At 49.4% G+C, this 20,339-nt stretch overlaps 1 protein-coding gene across 1 annotated transcript; it reads right to left on the bottom strand.

Moving 5' to 3' along the window:
• Positions 1–961: 961 nt before the first annotated feature.
• Positions 962–8,769, bottom strand: LOC146203445 (uncharacterized). Its single transcript, XM_084585591.1, has 3 exons — positions 8,636–8,769; positions 2,884–3,028; positions 962–1,628 (listed from the first exon to the last, which is right to left on the bottom strand). Exons 2-3 carry the CDS (start codon positions 3,002–3,004, stop codon positions 1,366–1,368), a joined length of 384 nt encoding a protein of 127 aa, XP_084441717.1. The 5' UTR covers positions 3,005–3,028; positions 8,636–8,769; the 3' UTR covers positions 962–1,365.
• Positions 8,770–20,339: the final 11,570 nt, after the last annotated feature.

Genomic DNA, 20,339 nt, shown 5'->3' with positions numbered 1-20,339 from the left:
GCCGCCGCAGCCGATCGCCCTGCATCTTACGCAACATCGACACACTGTCGCTATGTGCTTTGCAGAGAGAGAGACAGAAGGAGGGAGAGAAAGAGAGAAACATTTTTTTTTAATGAAAGGACATTGGGGACTGGAGTCTTCTTTTCAAAACCGCTGTGGCCTGGGCTGCCGCTCTTAACTGGGTTACCAGACTACACTGAGTCACTGTAGGCCAGAGCATAGCAGAGTGGCCTCCCACTGCACCTCCGTCTGTTGTGTATGTTATGGGGTCAAACTACACAGGGCCAGCGGGGAAGGCGAGCTCCCGTGCCAACTACAAGCAGGCGTTACTAGTAAGCGACACGTGTCCCCAACCCGTGGCGCAGAGTTGCGGCTACGGCGGTTCCGGGCGAAATAGACAACGAATGAGCACGCTAGGTAAAACTTTGCTAACCGTAAGGTAACACGAAAAACACACTGCGAAAGAATGTTGTATACGATAAAATAGAGTTCGGGTGTCTAACCAGGTCGTCGTGGTCGTCGGCCGGCCAAGGGAAGGTCAGGGTATTCCATCAAGGGTGTCCGGGTGCAGGCGGCGCAAGACAGTCCGCTCCCGTCGCGAGAACTCCGGTTTTACCCCTCTAGGTATTGCATTACATGAAGTCATCGGTTGCTTCTCGGGACCGAACCACGAGGAGCAACTAGTTCCTCCTCGCGTTTGGAATGCACCCTTCTCTAAGTTACCAGCGCGATGCCGTGGCGTCGCAGCATAGTATGGGCAGCGAGACAAAAGCCAAGTGCCTTCTCCCCCACCCTCTCCTGGCGAGTGCGCGTCGTCTCGTGACTCTGCCGCCTCGTAGTTGGTTAGGAAGGAGAGAGGATATCCCTCTAGTAAGCATTCCTTTTACCAGCAGGTTCCCGAAAATCGCGCTACTTTCGTGGACATTTTGAAGGACAACCACGTGTGTCTCTAAGTCATGCGATATCACTCGAATGAAACACACGCTGACAACAACACTCACTTTATAACAACGACGGCAACAACCAAATCAAACAACAAAACAAGAAAAGTTTCTCCTAGTGACAAAAATAACATGTCTGCTCATCTATCTCGGCAAAACATTTGCAGCAACCACTCAAGGAGAAAAGCCAATAAACCTTCTCCTAATGACATAAATAAAACTTCTGCTCATCTATCTCAGCGGAACATATGCAGTAAAATGTTCAGGAGGAAAACAAAGAAACCTTCTCCTGATGACAAAACTGAAATGTCCTGCCCTTTCGCCTGCCGTGATAATTGAGGTAACAAAAAATAAAGCCATCAGTGCAATGTAGCCTTGAGTGGCGCGGATTAGCGCTACAAAATAGGCACGCAACCGCGGAGTTTCAGCTTTTACAACCACAGGCTGGGAAGAGTTCTTGCGAGCGGTGAAACATTTGACTGCAGAAGCGGTGTCGCATCCCGCCACCAATGAACTCATCATTTCGAGCTTTGCTTGCTCCACAAACAGGGTCGCATAAGAGCGTCGAAGACGTTGCGACAGGCTCAGAAAGCCGGGGTTGGAGCACGTGGTTCCTGGTCAGCAGAGCTTTATCGTCGCACGGAGGAGCCAGGGCGGTGCAATTAGAGACTACACGGTCCTTGATGCCTGTAAATGAAACGAAGATAGTGATTTGCAAAATTTTATGGCGTGTAGACACACTTTCCACATATTAAAGATAGTCGCTTGATAAGTTTGGCAAAAGGTTCTTAACCGCTATGTTGGTCGCAGGAAGGCAAGTGCCACTCTTTTCAAATGGCAGCCAGCTGCACTGGGCTGTTCTCGCCCGGCGTATACACCGACCACCTCTGCCATAGGTGGTCATGTCGAATGAATTGTATTTTTTGCGTCCAATTCATATTCACTTAATAGTGTACTCCATAATCCGATCAACGCTCCTTTGACTGCAGTCCTGCATTGCTGCCTGGAACGAACACGGTAAAATGAAAATCTTACGCTAGCCCTGCCTTCCATAGAGAGTTAACTGCGGCTGTAGGTTGCAAGTTAGCACGAGAACACACCTGAGAAGTAAATAAAAAGATACGAGAAGCGTATGTGCACAGCCCCGCAAAACAGGGTAGATTCGGAGATCACGAAGGCTGTTGTCAGTGCTCAGTTCGACGCTTTCGTTGGAAGGAAGTTTCTCATCTGTTAATAGTCTGGATTCTCATTTTGAGCAGCCACTGGGAAATCTGTGCATGAGTATATGACATGGCTCTTCAGGACACTCTGAGGGGAAAATATGATGCAAGACTCTCAGTATTGAAGGTATCTTAATGTAGAGAAAAGACAACACTTCAGCATTGTTTAGTGCACATAAGCGCAATGAATGCTGCGTCAGATGTCAGGACACTAGAGCACTTATTAATCCAGATACTTTCAAATACTCGTGCTAAACAGCGGAAACAATTTCCGTTGAGAATTTGGTGCCCACTGGCCTTGCGGGACAGCCAATGAACCGGCTGTGTTGAGTTATTGAATGGGCAATGAAAATGTCGCAACGGGTACATATTACAAAGTGAAATTTTAGTTTGGGCAAGTAAGTTGTTTTCAGGCACATGCATTAGAGGAGTGTACGTGTAGCGAATAAACTAGAACAACACACTGATGCCAAATACCAAGTGAATTTCTTTGCGAGAAAACTACTATTTTACCACACGTCCACAAACAAGTAAACAAGTAAATAGATCAGCAGCATATTCAGCTGATCGGGAACACTTTGCAGTGTCCCTTGCCGAAACCAAGAATTGAAACAAAGACTTGGTTTATTCGGACTATTTCCAGGGTGCCGCGAAGTCCAAAAAAAAAGCGGTCAGTTATTGTATATACAATACGAAACTACCAAACTCGGAAAAATACTCACCCTTTCCTCCCTCGGTGTCTAGTTGGTTGGAATCGGCCAGTCCGAGAATGCGGCCAGGAGGTCGGGACCCTTGCCGGGGGCGGCTGTCCTGCTGCTTCTTGTGCACACTCTGCTGGATCATCAACTCCAGCTTGTGGTCTTGTGCCTAGTAGGTCATTTTGGTCATTACTAATTATTAATAAGAATTTTAGTCATTTCTAATGAATTGTAGTCGTTACAAATCGCCTGCAGACATATGGGCATTACAAATCATTAGTAGTCATTATTAGTCATTATGACATCTACCAATCTCTACTATAGCCTCAATAATCACTAACCCTCAGTATTAATCATTTTGCCTTATTTAATCTGTGTTCATAAGGCGGACATGTCTTGATGACGCGTGCGGCGGTCACGAACGGCGGTCACTTTCTGTAGACGCACCATATGCTTAGAAAGTCTCTCGCCATAAAACACTCTTTACTGGCAAACGGTCGAGAGAAATGTTACTTGTCCAACTGAATATGGAGTCTTGTACTAAAAACTGGGAGCGTTGGTACTAGGGCCTCCAAGTAACCTGCATACTGTTTCTAGAGGTATTCGCTGGTCGAGTTCCGAAGGACCATGATGTGGGACCGACTCAAAAAACGACGACGCTGAGGTTAGAGAGACGTCAGCTGTCATCAACGCTAGCGGTACAGACCACTATCGTTTTTGGATATTCCCCGTAATATCCCATGGTGGTAAATCGATTCTATTCCCTGTGACAAGCTGTACCACCGCTGTGGACGCCACGTCGGTACCAATGCAATGTCTACAGACTCCGCTCCCGCCATGTCCGCTACTCCTGTCATGGCCAACCTCCGTGACCCCGGAAGCTACTACGGGACCGGCGAAGTAGATGCAGACGACTGGCTGGCCCTATACGAACGCGTCAGCAAACAAAACAGGTGGGATGCCATACTCATGCTCGCGAATATCATCTTTTACTTGATCGGGACCGCGGTGGGGATCGAAACCCATGAAGATGGCCTGATATCATGGGATGTCCGCAAGAAGAAGCTCCACGATCTGTTTGGAAAGCATTTTGGCCGCCAACTCGCCAGCCAAAGTGTTCACCTCTCACGCTAAGACATCCACAGAGTCGTATCTCACATCCAGGGCGTCCTGTCTCTGTGCCGCTAAATCGACCAAATCATGTCTGAGGCGGAAAGGGTCGGCCACAACATAAAAGCCAATGCCGACGATGCCTTCAACCTGCTGTTGTTCAAGGATTGTTCCACCGTGTACTTTATGCTGCAGGTGTGCCGACGTCTCGTGCAAGAAAATCAAAGGTTCATTTCTCACCGTTTCGATAGGCTGCCGAACACGGCCGCTAGCTGCTCCTGTGTGGATCTTCTGATTCTTCGACAACCTACCAACGACAGCACTTTGACCCAAAACATCCACCAAGAACTTGAGGCAATGCCTCCAGCAGACTCTCTATCGCATACTCCGGGCCACACCCTGGCTACTATATTACTCATTCAGGCTGTTGTTCGTCAGGAGGTTGTGAATATGGGCACACATTTCGGCCCGTAGCCGAAACCGTGGATTCCAGACCTGCCAGCCTAGTGATTGCTACTGCCTTCTCCACCACTCGTTTGTCACCTGATAACGGTACCGAAATCCGAATGAATGGCGTACCCATGAGAATTGCCATATCTGGTTTACTTGTTCACTTGTTAGCCACATCTCACATCACTTTTGCAGCCGTTGATACACACCATCTCGTCAGGTCACCTACTTGGACCGTCGTGGAAACTATGCCTCTCGGTAATCCTCACTTCGTGCCCACCAGTCCCGCGTTGACCACGGTGCAACTATTCGTGTTGCCAACCGTTCGCCATCCCGGCAAGCCCGACGCTCACGTTCTCCTCTCCCTCGCCGCCGTCCTCCACCGTACTTTCCCACCCACTTACCAGAAAACTAGCTAATGACGCTCCCGGAGATGACGCTGCATTTCTGACCCGGACCGAAAAACCTCTGCTGACCGCTGCCCAACACAATGACTGCATAGATGTCCTTGTGGATGAAGTTACAGTTACAGCTCTTATATATACCGGTGCCCAACTACCTGTTCTCAGCTGCTCATTTCGCCATCGCCTCAAGAATGTCCTTACACGAACCATCTCGTGCGCAGATCACGTCTCGAATGGCAGCCCTGCTGTTGTGGTTGGCATGTGTACGGCGCAAGTTACCATTGCTGGCCGCCATGCCTCAGTGTTGTTCACCATTCTACAGGAATGTCCCCATGGTGGTATTCTTGATATATACTTTTTAACAGACAGCAGTGCTCTCACTGATTGCTCTGCCGGCCTACTCCGCTTGGACCTTCCGCTCTGCTCACCCCGATTTCGCTTAGCACAGTTCAGCGGCCTTCCTCCTGAATATGCCGTTCACATCTCTATGTCACGATTCCCACCTGTCGCAGGTGGCGACTATCCCACGTGTTTACTGATGTCATTCTGCAGCTGCACGTTATCCTTTCTCGTCTAATGGTACATATCTCCAAGAGCCACATCACTCTCCCTGTCCTCAAATTTAGCTTGTCAACTCAAGTTCTGTTGGAAGGAATTTCACTTGCTGCGCTGTCCCCGTTGATCGATCGTACCGTTTCAGCTCTGACTACAGATCGACCAACTGCCGTTCCTATACAGCCAGTCCTTCGTCCTCCACATCGCGTCCTGAACACGTTGACAGTATGATTGCAGCTGATCTCCAACCTCAATTCGCCGCGGATTTACACAAGCTTTTGCTCGCATATAGTGACCTTTTTGGCTTCGATACCTGTCCGATGGGTGAAACAACGGTTTTCACCAACCGCATTGACAACGGGGACGCCAGTCTTATTCACAGAGGGCCCAGACCAATGGCTTCACGGAACGACTAATCGTACACTCTCAGACATGCTTTCAATGTACGTGTCTAACGACCAACGGGATAGGGACGTTCTGCACCCTTTCTGATGTTTGCCTAACGTCGCTCCATTCTACCGGTGGATGCTCTCTTTTTTACCTGCTATTTGGCCGACATCCGTTATTGCCCTTCGACTCCACACTACCCGCGGCAGATGCCTCCAGCACTTACGCAAATAATGTCCGACGGAATTGCGCATGCCAAGGTCTCTGCATGCCAAAACTAAATAATGCCGGTACAAGAGGCGCCATCGTGTTGTGCGCTACACTCCTGGTTACTCCGCCGGGGTGGCGCAGTGGTTACGGCGCTTGACTACTGTTCCCAAGGGCCCGGAATCGAATCCCGGCCTCGGCTGGCGCTTTTCGATGGAGGGAAAAGCAAAGCGCATGTGTGCTGTGCGATGTCAGTGCACGTTAAAGAACCCAAGGTGGTCGAAATTTCCGGAGTCCTCCACTACGGCGTCTCTCATAGCCTGAGTCGCTTTGGGACGTTAAGCCCCACAAACCAACTAAACTCCTGGATCTCTTGTCTTGCTATGGCTCCCGTGCCGTCGAGTGGGGTCGAGTGAAACATTTTGTTCCGTTACACAGGGACTTACCGGGTTTCGCGCCCCGTGACCGACGTCACATACGAAACTGAAATTGTGCATCCGAGGTCCTCGTCCTGAGTGCCATCGTCTGTTTTGGTGCATGTGTCCCGCATCAAGCCCTATAAATCATATTCTATATAATTAACCTAGAAAGCACAGGGGCAGTGCTTTTCCCGAGGGGCGTCGGGGGGGGGGGGGGGGGTTAGTGTTACTAGCGGTATTCGCTGGTCGAGCCCCGGAGGAGTATGAAGTGGGACAGATTGCCAAAAGGCGACGACGCTGAGGGTAGACAGATTTGAGCTCTCGTCAGCGCTAGTGGTACAGACTGCTAACGATTGTGGATCTTCCCTATAACAATACTACTTACCACCCGTACCACTACTTCGCCATTGACGGCTAAAGCTGGCGGGTAAGGCTGGCACGCGCGAGCTGTATGCCTCCACATGTGATGACTTGAGTGAAAGGCATACCATCGAAGATACTTATGTCGTCGGTTCAAAGCCCTTTCTCCCAATAGGCTCCAACGTGACTGATGTTGACGCCAATATAATATAAGAATTGGACCTTCGGATCACTGTTAACCACGGCTATGGTCGACAGAAACTAGCGGCCATGTTCGGCGGCGCTTTCAGCAATGTATATCTCACGATTCTTGCGGCAGCTTATGATATGCTTTTGTTTGCTGCCGGTGCATACGCGGAATTTGTACGAGATCCTGATAGCACAACGGTGACCTAGCAGCCGGTAGCCACTTTTTTTAGGTTGAGTACAAGTGGGCGAATGAAAGAAACACAATAATCTCTCCCTTTTATTTTTTCCTTCCCTACCCCCCCCCTCCATCTTGACGTTGAGTTCCATCGAAATTGCTCCTGCACGCTACATAATCCCAACCCCCCCCCCCCCCCCTATGAAGGCTATGCATATACTCGACAGGTCCTCGCTTGGCAAGCTTGAGATGCACCCTATGTAAAAGGAGGTTTATTCCATATGGTGATCTGGGATTGGAAATACAGCCTGCGCGTCAACTTAGGCTCAAGAGGAGTCTTCCGTCGACGTGCTAAAATATTTTGTTGCTGGGCAATTCTTCGGCGGAACGACGGCCCTTAGTTGCACTTGCGAACATGGCGATGACAGTATTTATAGTTTCGTGACCTTCTGAACCTGTCTCACTTGTAAATGCAACTAAAATAGTCTTCAACATGTTTAAAAAGCACAACAACACTAGATATCAACAAAACCTGTTCATTAATGTACAGAAATACAAGCAAACATCGGAGGTGCATCAAATGGAAGAAAAAAAAGGAAAAGGAACCTGTCGTTGCGATTCGTGGTATTCACTGACTTGCGCAAAGCGTGAATACTTGTGACAGGTGCTAGATTAACTTTGTGCCATTTTCCCTCGGCAAGCCATCGCGCGTGGTCGCAATGAACAAAGAAAGGCCAGTCATAAGATGCCGCAAGGATCATGCGATTGTCGTTGTTGAGTGAACAATCGATGTTGCGTACATTAGTTGAGCGCTTCAAGGCTGCAGCTATGATCGCACACTCATGCAGGTCTATGCCTCAACGACTGAGGCATGGGACGAAAAAGTTTGGTTTAAATTGGCAATCGGTAGCCGCATAGCGACACGTTGCAATCGTTGCGAGTGTTCCCTATTGTTCGATAACCAAACTCACGGGCAGAACAGTAGAAAAATAATTATCACTTGCAATGATTGCAGTGCACTTTACCAAATAAACGGGCTCAACGAGCGCGAAAAGCCATCCTGTGACCTTCTGATGAAGTAATAGATTTTTGCGCGTATCCTCATCCACATTGAAATGCCCATTCATGTGCATGCCCTATATTATCGTGTACAGCAAAACCCCTCTACTCCATTGCTCGTGCACTTCGCAGCGTGGATGTAGGCTGCCTTTAAAAAAAAAAAAAAAACTTCTTTTATAGTTAGAGGAAGTGCTGGATTGCATGTTGCGACCTCGTTTTTTCGTACCAATTTTCTTTTGTGCTAAACATAATTATGCAGCGTTTCTGGTTCATTAAAAAAAAAAAGAAAAATACATCCATACTGATGCACAATATATAGTGCTAATTCACTAAGATCACAGGGAATAGGAAAATGCCCACCGACATTCAAAAACTATATGTAGTAGGCCTCAAGTACATACATGTAGCCCTAGCTATGTCTGTTAATTGAGGAGCGATAGCAAATACGCAGACGCACTCACGGGTAAGGTGAAATGGCATGGCGTATCCGCGCTGCTCAACCTGTCTTGATGGCGACGACCACGGGCTCTCTGAAAGCCCTCTCGGAGAGGCTGGCCGCTGCGTCTGCGCCGGAACACAGGGCAGCCCACGGATACCTGCTCGCACTCGCTCTGCACCAGACGCCAAGAATAGAACTGATATCGAAGTGAATTTGGCAAGCAGGCAGGACCAAAGTAACGCGTCCATTTAAGGAAAAATGCACAGCTGCCCTCTTCTTATCAAAACTGGGAGCACTGATAGAATACCCTCAAAGCACTGCGCATTCAATTTCGATCCTATTGGCTTCGTGCGGCAATGAAGACGGGATCTCTAGGGCGAATGGCTGCATGCGCGCTATTGCTGCACACTCTGCGACATGTAACAGATTTTCATTCTTGTACTCCTTCAAGGAAGAGAGCTTCCCATAACAAATTAAGTCAGCACTGCTGCGTCTAGCTCTTCTGAGACAAATTGCTTCGCCGCCAACTCATCGTCACCCCAGCTTGATTGACTATTGCGGAGAATAAAATGCGGAGAAAATTTTCACTTCGCCTCAAACCTTCTAACACAAAATTCCTTCTAAGGAAACCGCGGTACATCCTGCGACTGAATTCAACAGCAGCAAGATGCTCTGAGCGTTATATCGTCCCGCAGAGTGCCGCGTTGTAGCGTGGCTTTAAATTAGCGCCTTTACCTGACACACGAAGATTCCTGATGGTATCCGGGCGGCAGTCGCAGCTCTGCTCCCTGCTGCGCCGCTAGGGTCTAACCTTTTTCATTCTCAGGCAGCGCTCGTTCACAGCCATTGCAGGACGTTCGCCTTCCGCCCTGCACGTGGGGCTTCTTTTTCGTCGTATGCTGACAGCGCGTGCAGCTCTCCGGTCAGAATAATCACGCTACACCAGAAGAAATTCCCTCACTAATACATTTCAGCCGTAAAGTATGATACAATAAATTACGAGCGGCAAGTTACAATTTAAAACTTCACAAAGAAATAAACCTATGACCTCTCAATATCAGCCGGAAGCACTTTGAGCATTATAGGCGTCGCGCGTGAGTATGTTTCATGAAATCAGTTTGCGTGTGCCTCTTGGCAATTAAATGGTGGTAAAAATTTATCACAAAAACATTTTGTTTGTTTCTATTATCTAATATTTTCCGCAATTAGGCATAACATAAGAAGAACAGATTCATCACTTGCGTCCTCAACGATCCCGGTTGTGCGTATGCGCCTTTATATTATTTTGAGGTCAACAATTATCTCCCACATCTTAGGCTTCCTTAGATTCAGATCATGGGCCTGAAACACACATCGCTATGCAGGCAGTGATGGGAAATGCTACGCTCCCGCGATGTAGGGGCCGAAAAATATCAAGAAAATTATGGGTCGCTGGAAATAGCACTAATGTTTTCTGAAGAATATCCATCTTGCAGTGGGGTAAATTTCAGGAGTAAGAAAGATAATTGCGCAAGTCAACAATAGGTTTTAGTCCCCTAGGTTCCCAGTAATTTTCAATCCGAGCGCACTTGAGGATTGACACAGGTTATCAGCGACAAGGGAAGCGATATACGGTGTTAGGCATTCGGCAGGGAGGATAAAATGGAGACTCCGAGGTCGTCCCCGCAGACAAAGCACACTTCTCACTTTTGTGTAAACAGAATAAGAGATAGCACGAACATATGTTTCCGAACACGAACTATTGCCCTCGAGACAGATTCCTGTCCAGTGAACCTAAACAAATTCTGAAGTGGAGTGGCTTACAGCGCCACATATATGACAATCGACGATTTTCGTCTGCTCTGACAGATAATTTCCTATTTTCTGCTATGACTTTCCTACCTTCAATTGACAACCCATAACAAGGTGGATCAATAACTACATTTCCTCTCTATATAGAGAAACGATATAATTTGAATTTATTTCAATATCAGAAACCTAACGAATATTTTTAGCTTTCATTTTCAATGTCTCTACTTGGTCCAATTATATATACCACCCGATGCACAAGATTTTCACGTCCCAATGTTGAAACCATGAAGCCTGGCGTGGTATCGAGGAAGATGCATTGTGTCGGGCATGTCTTGGTGCTGACGTGGGCGCTCTGAGACGTACAGCCTTTGTCAAAAATATGCAGCCCAAAGGTTTCACTTCTGAGCCCCGTAATGGAGCTCGTCGCGCTTCTAGAGAGTTCATTATCTTATAGATGGCAAAGCTCGTCCTCACTCTACTGAAGCTTACAGATATATTCCTGTAGTACTTCCAGTAGCCCCATTACAAGGCTGAGAAGCGAACCCCTTGGGACGTATATTTTTGACGAAGACTGTACATAGGTCGACAGCTAAATACTGGAGTGCTCTGCGCTTATACTGCAATATATATACTTCTGATTCGAAGCACTTAAAGTTATGGTGCAATCTCAGCGCCGACAATCTCCTCGCCTTTTTGCGGAACCCTGCATAAAACCTTGCCAGATGCAATCGAGTCTATCCTCTCTTCCTCCTCTTTACCGTCTATATTATTAACGTTTTGCAACCGCTTGGCCCCGGAAAAGATGAAAGTATCGTCGTCAAGCGATAATTCGAACGCTAGTGGCCAAGAGATTTGTTCGAATTTCACGAAGTGTTTTTTTTTTTTTAGTAACGTTGATTTTGACCTGACCATAACGTCAGTACGGATGAATTGCCTGTTCGAATAAACGCTGGCATGAATTTATGTTTAGTATTAGATGCATTGAAATATAATCAAAGGTGGCAGTCTTGTAAGTGTTTAAGTCTAATTTGAAAGCTTTGTGTGGCTCCAGTGTTTCATGAATAACTTTGACTAATGCTTTATCTAAACCGATTAGGGCGACACCTCACCGCTCAACCTAGCCACTACTACCCAGCTTATGCAAACAGGGCAATGTATGTGCACGTCGCAGCGATGTAAAAAGAGACGGGGTGCGGTTCTGTCGCGACTGTCATTGTGTACAATATTATAGTGCTAAAACACTCATACCTACGCCCAAGCCCGACAATAAAAAAATTATCTTGTAACTGACCCTTGACTGGCCCCCCGTGTCATTAGGCCACCGTCCATATGTCCTTGCTCGGGTAAATTAAACAGTGCCACAACAACGTAACCACCTTGAACTTTGAGCTCGGACTTCGTTATTTTTATTGCAAAAGCACTAATTCACGCCATGAAACCCAACCAAAGCTCAAACGAAAAAAAAAAAACAATGTTCTGAGTGGGGTGGATTCAGATCTCTGAATTCCTCGCGGCAATTGGGTACGAAATGTCGTTGCTACCGCCGCAGGCGATCGCCCTGCGTATTACGCAGCATCAACAAAGTCTCGCTCTGTGCTTTGGAGAGAAAGAGAGAAACTTTATTTGTTGAGAAAGGACAGTGACATGAGTATTCTTTGCAAGACAGCAGTGGCTTGGGCTACCGCTTTTGTCTGGGTAACTATACGTCTAAGCGTAGCAGAGTGGCGTCCCACTGCGCCTCCGTATGTTGTGTGTGTTATGGAGTGAAATTACACAGAGCCGGTGGGGAATGCGAGCTCCCGAGCCAACTAGACGCGGGAGTTACTCGAACGCGACACTTATCCTCAACTCGCGCCTCTGAGTCGCGGCCACGGCAGGTACGCAAGAAATCGGCCGGGAATGAGCCCGCCAAGTGGCGTTTTACTTAATCCAAACATAAGGCAAAAACATACACTGCGGAAAAATGCCCCATCCAATAAAATAGAGTTCGGGTGGCTCACCAAGTCGTCGTGGTCGTCGGCCCGGCAGAGGAAGTGCAAGTTAGTTCGTCAGGGTCTCCGGGTGCAGGCGGGGCAAGAGATTCAACTCTCGTCGCGAGCAATCCGGTTTTATACCTCTCTGTTTGCATGCCGGGAAGTCATCGCTCGCTTCTCGGGCACAACAACGAGAAGCAATTCCTCTTCGCGTTTGGAATGCACCCTTCCCTAAGTTGCCAGCGCGATGCCGTCGCGTCAAAGCGTTGTATGGTGAGAGCGAGAAACGCTAAGTATCTTCTCCCTCACCCTCTCCTGGCCAGCGCGTGCGCCTCGTGACTGCCGCGCTTGTAGCTGGTTAGGAAGGAGAGCGGATACACCTGTATTCCCACATCCTCCCCTCCTTAAGAGTCCTCCCGAATGTATAAGCGGCAAGGGGATTGAATTGTGATGTCATCTAGCTCACTTTGCTGTCACCGTAGACGTCAGCGCCGTCAACGCAGCTCAGATGATGTGTGAATGGGTCTTGGTCTGGGCTCATCCCTCCTCACTAAGCACGGCTGCGCCTCTCAAGTCAACTTGCGAATACCCAGTTACGTATCGGCTACAGATGTATTTGGGCCAGATTCGTGGCCTTGCCTATGTAGTGCTTAGTCAGCTGACTCCTGGAAAGAGCTGACTCCTGGAGTGAAGGCGGCGCATACCCAGTCGATCGTTTAACAGTCGACCGCAAAGCGAACGCGATCTTTTGCAGATAGGAGTGTCAATGTTTGTGCTCTCTCAGAGAACGCGACAAGCATGTGCTTGTGTTATGATTGACTCTTTTAATGTGGTTCGACTGAGAATGATAGGTGGCCGTTTTCTGATGCTGAATGTCACGTGCATCGCACGAATCTACCAACAGATTTGCAGTGAAATAGGGCGCGTTGTCCGTCATTAGCTGCTCCGGGAAAACGAACATGATGAATACCGCCAACAAGTTCTCAATGATAACTCGTGCCATGAGCTTTCTAAGGGGGAAAAGTTCTACGCACTTGCTGAAGTGATCCGTGACCACAAGCAGAAACCTGTTCCTTCTCGGTGTCGTGGGATACCGTCGCTTGATGTCAAACGCAGCGATTTGCCTGGGAACCTGGCTGTTAATCGGCTGCATGAGGCAGGGCGGCCGTCCACCTTAGAGATTCAGACTTTGGAGCACATGACATGATCGGGCGTAAAGCCACACAACTTAATGTAAGCCTTGGGAAAGCGCAGATGCCCTGTATGCACGAGTCGTGAAAGTATAACAAAAGCGCTGTTCTTAACATTCGGGGTATAGCCACCTTATCGGAGGGAATATCGGAGGGGATATAGCTCAGCAGGATGTTGTCGGAATGCAGCAAATAATGCAGCGCGCTCACAGCAGTACCAGCTGTTCGAAGCACCGGCCTCATTACGAGTTGCCTCCGCTTTCGCGGCGGCCGCAGAAAATAGTCCGCAGGAAATAGGCAAATGTCCGCCGGAATTTAAATCCTCCATGCAGTAGGCCTCAGGTATATGCAGGCAGCACTAAGTATGTCAGTTAAGTTTTATTTTCTTCATATAGGGGGAGGGGAGGTGGGTCAGCAGGGACGCAGACGCACTCGCCGTCAAGGTGAAGATACACGGCGTATCCGCGCTACTGAACCTGGCTCGACGGCTATGATCACGGGCTTACTGAAAGCACACTCGCAGAGGCTGGCCGCTGCGTCAGCACCGGAACACACGGACGCCCACGGATAACTGCTCGCACCCGCTTTGCACCAGAGGACAAGTAACGCAACTGATATCGAAATGAATTTAGCAGGCAGGTTAAAGAACCCCAAGTGGTCGATATTTTCGGAGCCTTCCACACGTGTCATAGCCTGAGTAGCTTTGGGACGTTAAATTCTATAACCAAACCAAGCCAAACCATGCTAAACGATTTTTGAATTCCGTCGTGAGCCGTGGAGCGCCAGCGCCGGGATCGATCCGATGATCCCAGGAGGGTGAGGGAGCCCCTATCGTATTGAAGGCCTCTGATTATATTACTTCCTTCTAATGATAATGTACTGCTCCATGGCACATGTGTGTTTAATTCGTTGCTGTGGTGTTGAATGCATTTTTCGAAGAGAAAAAACAAAGGCTGGCATACTGTTGTCATGCGGCAGGACCGCGCAAGGGATCGTGGTACACGTGGCGGCAAAATAATAAATAGGAGACGGCGCAGGGAGGGGCAGAAATACGTATGAAATGCAATCTATTAGTACATATCAATCGTTTCTTGCCTGATTTACAAAATGTTGGGAATAACAGATATCGCAGAGCTAGCTTAGCAACTGCGCTTGTGATTAGGGCTGATATTGCTTCATACAAGGACACGCACACCACGCAGCACGCAAAGGGGTAAAGCGCTGCTACATGGCGTTGTGCGTAGCGCTGTGAAGTAACCATTCTTGTCATCACGCTTTATATCGTGAGGCGAAAAAACGCCCACCTCGGGAGCTTTCTGCAGATTGACGAGAATTTCATCCACATTTGACCTAAAAAAATACTGCCAAATTACCATCCCCTCCTCCCCCTCCCCTTCCACTCCCCGAATCCATCCTCCCAAATACTAAAAAGAAAAACACTGATAACAAAGAGTCGTATTTGTACACAGCTCCATTCATTAGGATTCGATCACGGCCGCATTAAGAAGGCGATATCAAACTTTTTTCGTGCGTTGAGTGAACTGCAAGTAAACAATGTCTAATATTTTTTACTGTGGGTTATTTATTAGTGCTTTGCTTAATTGTGCATTAGGATCTGCGAAGTAAACGAGGATTATCAGCATAGATTCACTATCTGCGGAGTCACACAACCCAAGATAGAAAGACCGGCAAGACTAACATGCGCGCCTGAAATCATCGCACACCTGCAATTCTGTTGCTGTGGAAGAAGGTGCAAGCCACAACCCTTGCGAGCGACTGCATACCTGTTATATATATATATATATTGTTAACCGATGTATATATATATACGAGGAAGGATCTCTAGAATCGCTAAAGACATACAACTAAAGCTTGGAAAAATAGTGAGCAACTTAGAGAAATCAATCTTCTACGGGTGCCAGAACACTCGGGAAATCCAGGCATTGCGGTTGCCCACGCATCCACTCGAGTAGAAAACGGCCGAGCTGTGGACGCTGCCTTGGACCTGGAGCTTTTCTGAGAGCACCTCTCCCCACAGCCCCATTACACTACACACTGCAGACTCGGGAAAACAACATACCCATCACTGCACAGTTCCCTATCCAGAGAGTAGCTTAGGGTGTGGCAAAAATTTCAAAGTGATATTTTCTTATATCACTTCTGAGTTTCTTGTTTAAGAAATTAACCCGATTTTCGCTTAGCTGTCCGAGAACTTCTGCCTTACCTAATCACTCACTGGACACGCGGAATGAATTAAAGGCCAACGGCGTATGACTCGGACATCCAATCCCGAGCAATGGCGTGGGCCTGAGTCGCCCGAAACCTTTGTGGTCTCGGAGGTTCGTGCTTCCCACCATTCCTGCCCCCTCCCCCCCCCTCTTCTGTTCTTTTATGCGAAGCATATTAACGTAGGTTTCGGGCCTTCGCGCGACGCCCGGCGGTGGCCACCATTGACCCTGAAGTGGGGTCACGTGACATGACGTCACGTGATGACGTCACACCGGCTGCAGATGGGGCCTCATATCGCGCCGTTGGTCGCCTCCCGGCGGTGGCCACCATTGACCTTGAAGTGAGATCACATGATTTGACGTCACGTGATGACGTCACACCGGCTGCAGTTGGGGCCTCATATCGCGCCGTCGGTCGTTGCCCGGCGGTACACTGTACCCGGCGGAGGCCTCCACGCTTCGGTTCGCGCCGTCGCGCGCGACGTGGCGGCCGCGTCACTATCGCTGCATCACGTGATATGTGACGTCACGCCAGGGATGAAGCGGCGCCAAGGGCGGCGCGCGCCCGCCTTCGCGCAGTCTCTGTGGCTGCAACCGCGCCAGCGTCTTTGCGCCGGGCGTGTATGCGTAAGTGACGTGCAAACCAAGAGTCATGCATTTACGGACCATAAGTATGTGTTTGTCGGGCTGAAAAGAATAAAGTACGACGATTAACCTTAAAGCACGTCTCCGTTACTTAGCCCCATCCACACTGAGGCAGCTGCTTAACATGCTTCGCATCCACTGGGCTTAACCTTGATGAGCCTCCAATTTTTTTTTCCTCCCACAATAATGTTATGCTTGACTTGACCTGCGAGTCTGCGCTTCCTAAAGCTTGTGTATGTATGAGCAGAAACGGTAAGGTTCAAGTTCAGGTCGCTGTGACGAACAGCGATGTCAGTGACGCGCCCTTTTTGAAATTACGCCCTTGAAGTTTCAGTGATTAGGGTCGACCTGCGTTCGTCCAATAAAAGTTGCGCATTTCATACTTTATTGGATGATTTAAATGAGAAGCATGTCTTCCTGCGGGTCACCCAGTATAGTGCAAATGAATGACATGCTCACATCATTACTAACTTTAAAAACACAATATTGCCGCGTAGAAGACGAGGCCAAAGGTGATGAATGGCCCCCACAAGCGCGAGCCTGGAAGAGAAGGAAGTTGGAGCGCAAGACTCGTCCAGGTTGATTATTAAACCCGTCCTATCTTTGGGTCCTCCTTGGCGTTCTATCGAGACGTGACACTGGTGGAGGTGCTGGGTAGGCATAAGACTCCTGCCGGCAGTCCACAGCGAATCCCAGACATCGACACGCCTGTACATCGCGCTAGCCGCCGTCTTCTAGGCCTAGCCCCGGAGTACAACTATCTGCCAAGCGACTCTTCAAACGACCAAGTCCATCAAGTCTCCCAAGCCATGGCACATCCCAACCCTACGCCGGTGACTCTTCAGAACACCAAGGTGCCAGAGTGCTTTCGCGGGGAAGCGTTTGAAGATGTCGAGGACTGGCTTGACCAGTTTGAGCGAGTGGCCAAGATTAATCAGTGGAGCGCAGATCACAAACTTTGCAATGTTTATTTTGCCCTTCAGGATAATGCTAGAACGTGGTTTGAAAACCACGAGGCCAGCTTATCCACATGGAATGACTTCCGCCGCCAGCTCGTAGACACCTTTGCGAGAACTGATCGACGCGACAATGCGCTGCGCCTGCTTGAAGTGCGTGTCCAGAAGCCGAATGAGAGCGTGGCTATGTTTGCGGAAGACATGGCTCGCCTTTTTCGCCGTGCCGACCCTGATATGAGTGAGCCAAAGAAGTTACGGCATCTCATGCACGGTGTCAAAGAACAAGTGTTTGCCGGCTTAGTACGCAACCCACCTAAAACCGTGAGTGAGTTCATTAAGGACGCTACGGCTATAGAGCGAGCCCTCCAAGATCGGTGCCGCCAGTACAACCGACCAGCCAGCTGTGCTCCGACGACTGCGGCGGCGCTGAGTGGAACAGATCAGACCACTCTTCGAGACATGATTAGAGAAATTGTCCTTGAGGAGTTGCAGCGAGTTACGGTTGCGAAAGCTCAGTCGTCAGAGGCCCTCGTGCAGGATGTAAGGAATGAAATTCGGTGCTCCCTATCACCGTCTGGCCAGTGCAACGAGTTTCATCCAGTCGACAACGCGGCAGCCATTTCCGAACCACCATACCGCGTTCCACAACCGGTCAATTACACGGCCAACATTCCTGCACCTTATCACGAGCCGCAATCTGAGAGCTACGCCGCGGTCCTACGTCGCCCGCCTCCAGACCACGCCTCACCGAGCTCACCAAGCCGTCAGGAGACGCGATTATTCCAGGGGCCTCAGTGGGCGCCTTCCAGGCGCTCTCAACTACGCCGAACGGACAGGTGGCGCAGTTATGACAGCCGGCCACTCTGTTTCTACTGCGGACAACCTGGCCACGTATATCGGTACTGCCGTTACCGCGAAGAGGGGCAGGCCTTTCCGTCTGCTTCTGCTCGCCGCCGCTTCGACGCTGACACTGCTCAAACCGAGGACGGCCTTCCGGTCAGCAGGGAAACCGAATCCCCGGGCTTCCGCCGCCGCTCCTCCCCATCGCCACAGCGTTATTTTCCGCCGATGCGTCGTGGCAATGCTGACGTTGGCGGACGGTGGTCCCCTAGCCCTAACCGGGGAAACTAACAGCCGCAACCTCGCGAGGGGAGGTTGCACACAGTCTAAAAGTGTCAAAACCCTCACCACCGCCGCAACTGCCGACGGCCCGTGCTTCTGACGCTGCCGTTAGTATTGACATTGCCGCACTACCGCCGAAAATGTCGCACCAGATGAGCAGCCCCGACGACGAAGCTGACACCGCTGACCTTGCCGCACTTCCGCCGAAAAGGCCAAAAGAGACCAGCAACCCAGATAACGTTGTTAGCGCTGACCTCGCCGTTTCCATTGATGGGCGGTAGTACATGCTCTGGTGGATACCGGGGCGGATTTTTCAATTATTAGCCAGAAACTGGCTGACACGCTGCGCAAAGTAAAAACCGAATGGACTGGGGCAGTAATAAGAAGTGCTGGGGGCCAGCTACTGGCACCGATAGGGAAGTGTACTGCCCGGATAGGAATAGGAAACGCGGTGTTTGTTGGCAGCTTCGTTATTCTCCCTGACTGTTGCAAAGATCTCATCTTGGGCATGGACTTTCTGCGTCTTCATGGGGCTGTAATCAGCATTCGTGACAGCGTCGTTGCCTTCACCAACAATCATGAAGACCTTGGTTATGCGGAAGTACCACTGATGCCCTTACGCGTCGCCAATGAGACAGTGACATTACCTCCGCGATCACGCTCTCTTGTTGAAGTGAAGTGCGACATGGCGCATACCGGTGATGGTATCGCCGAAAGGGCAGTCGCCCCGGTCCTAAGCCGAGGTGTTTCTATAGCTCGAGGGCTAGTCAACTTGACCAATGGACTGACCGAAGTGCTGCTGACAAACTTCAGCGACGAGCGTCAGCAAATTCCGAAAGGCACAACTGTGGCCTTTTTCCACAGCATCCCAAATGCGCAGCACTGCTTCTCACTGCAACAGGAAGGATCAAAGTGCAAGACGCCCGTAACCACCGTCGATGTGGGTCCAAATTTGTCTTCTTCAGAACGGGGCCGTCTATTGGATCTCATAGATCAATTTCGAGACTGCTTTGCTTCCGAATCGCGGATCGGCCAAACGCCTTTGACAAAACATCGAATCATCACGGATGACTCGATTCGCCCGATTCGACAAAATCCTTACCGTGTAGCTCCGAAAGAACGTGCAGCCATTCAGCGCCAGGTGGCCGAAATGCTTAGAGACGGCGTTATCTAGCCGTGACAATATCAACCACCAAATCAAAACAACAAAACAAAAACCTCCTGACGCCAGAAACAGAATACCTTCACGGCTAGTCTGGCGTAGCATTTAAGGTAACCGAAAGTAGTCCCCCGGAGAAAGATCGCTTTCTACACGAACTGGAGCCACCTACAATGCAACCCTCCTTGCCAAGCAAAGTACTACATATTGATAGTGCTCCCGAAGAGTTGCAACTGCTACTCAAAGGTCCAAAAGAGTTCCGTTGAGTGTTGAAAAAGTTCAGTGCAGAAGCGGGGAGCCCTACGTTGCTTCACAGATGAGCTCATTACTTGGGGCTTTGCCGGCTTCCTCCGAAATCATGGTCACAGAGACTCTGCAACTGCCTCTGAAAGCCGAGGCCAGGACACAGCTTCAACGTGACTTGGGGCAGCCAAGGCGATGGGAGACGATTCATTAGTATTCATTTTTAGCTCCTGTAAATAAAAAGAAGGAGGTGGCGATTTGTAAAGTTTCACCGCACTTAGGTCCCCTCTCCTCGTATGCCCGCTTGTCCCTTGAGAAGCTTGGCTAGTGCTACTATAAGCCAGTGAGCAACGCCTATGCGGGCAAATGGCACACTTTCCAAGGTGTAGTTTAACTCAGACTGCAGCCAGCTGCATTGC

Source organism: Amblyomma maculatum, chromosome 1 (assembly GCF_055883805.1).
Source record: "Amblyomma maculatum isolate TAMU_Amacu chromosome 1, ASM5588380v1, whole genome shotgun sequence".
NCBI classification, from domain to species: Eukaryota; Metazoa; Arthropoda; class Arachnida; order Ixodida; family Ixodidae; genus Amblyomma; species Amblyomma maculatum.
The sequence above is the reverse complement of the archived record's forward strand: the minus strand, read 5'-3'. Positions and strand labels throughout refer to the sequence as shown.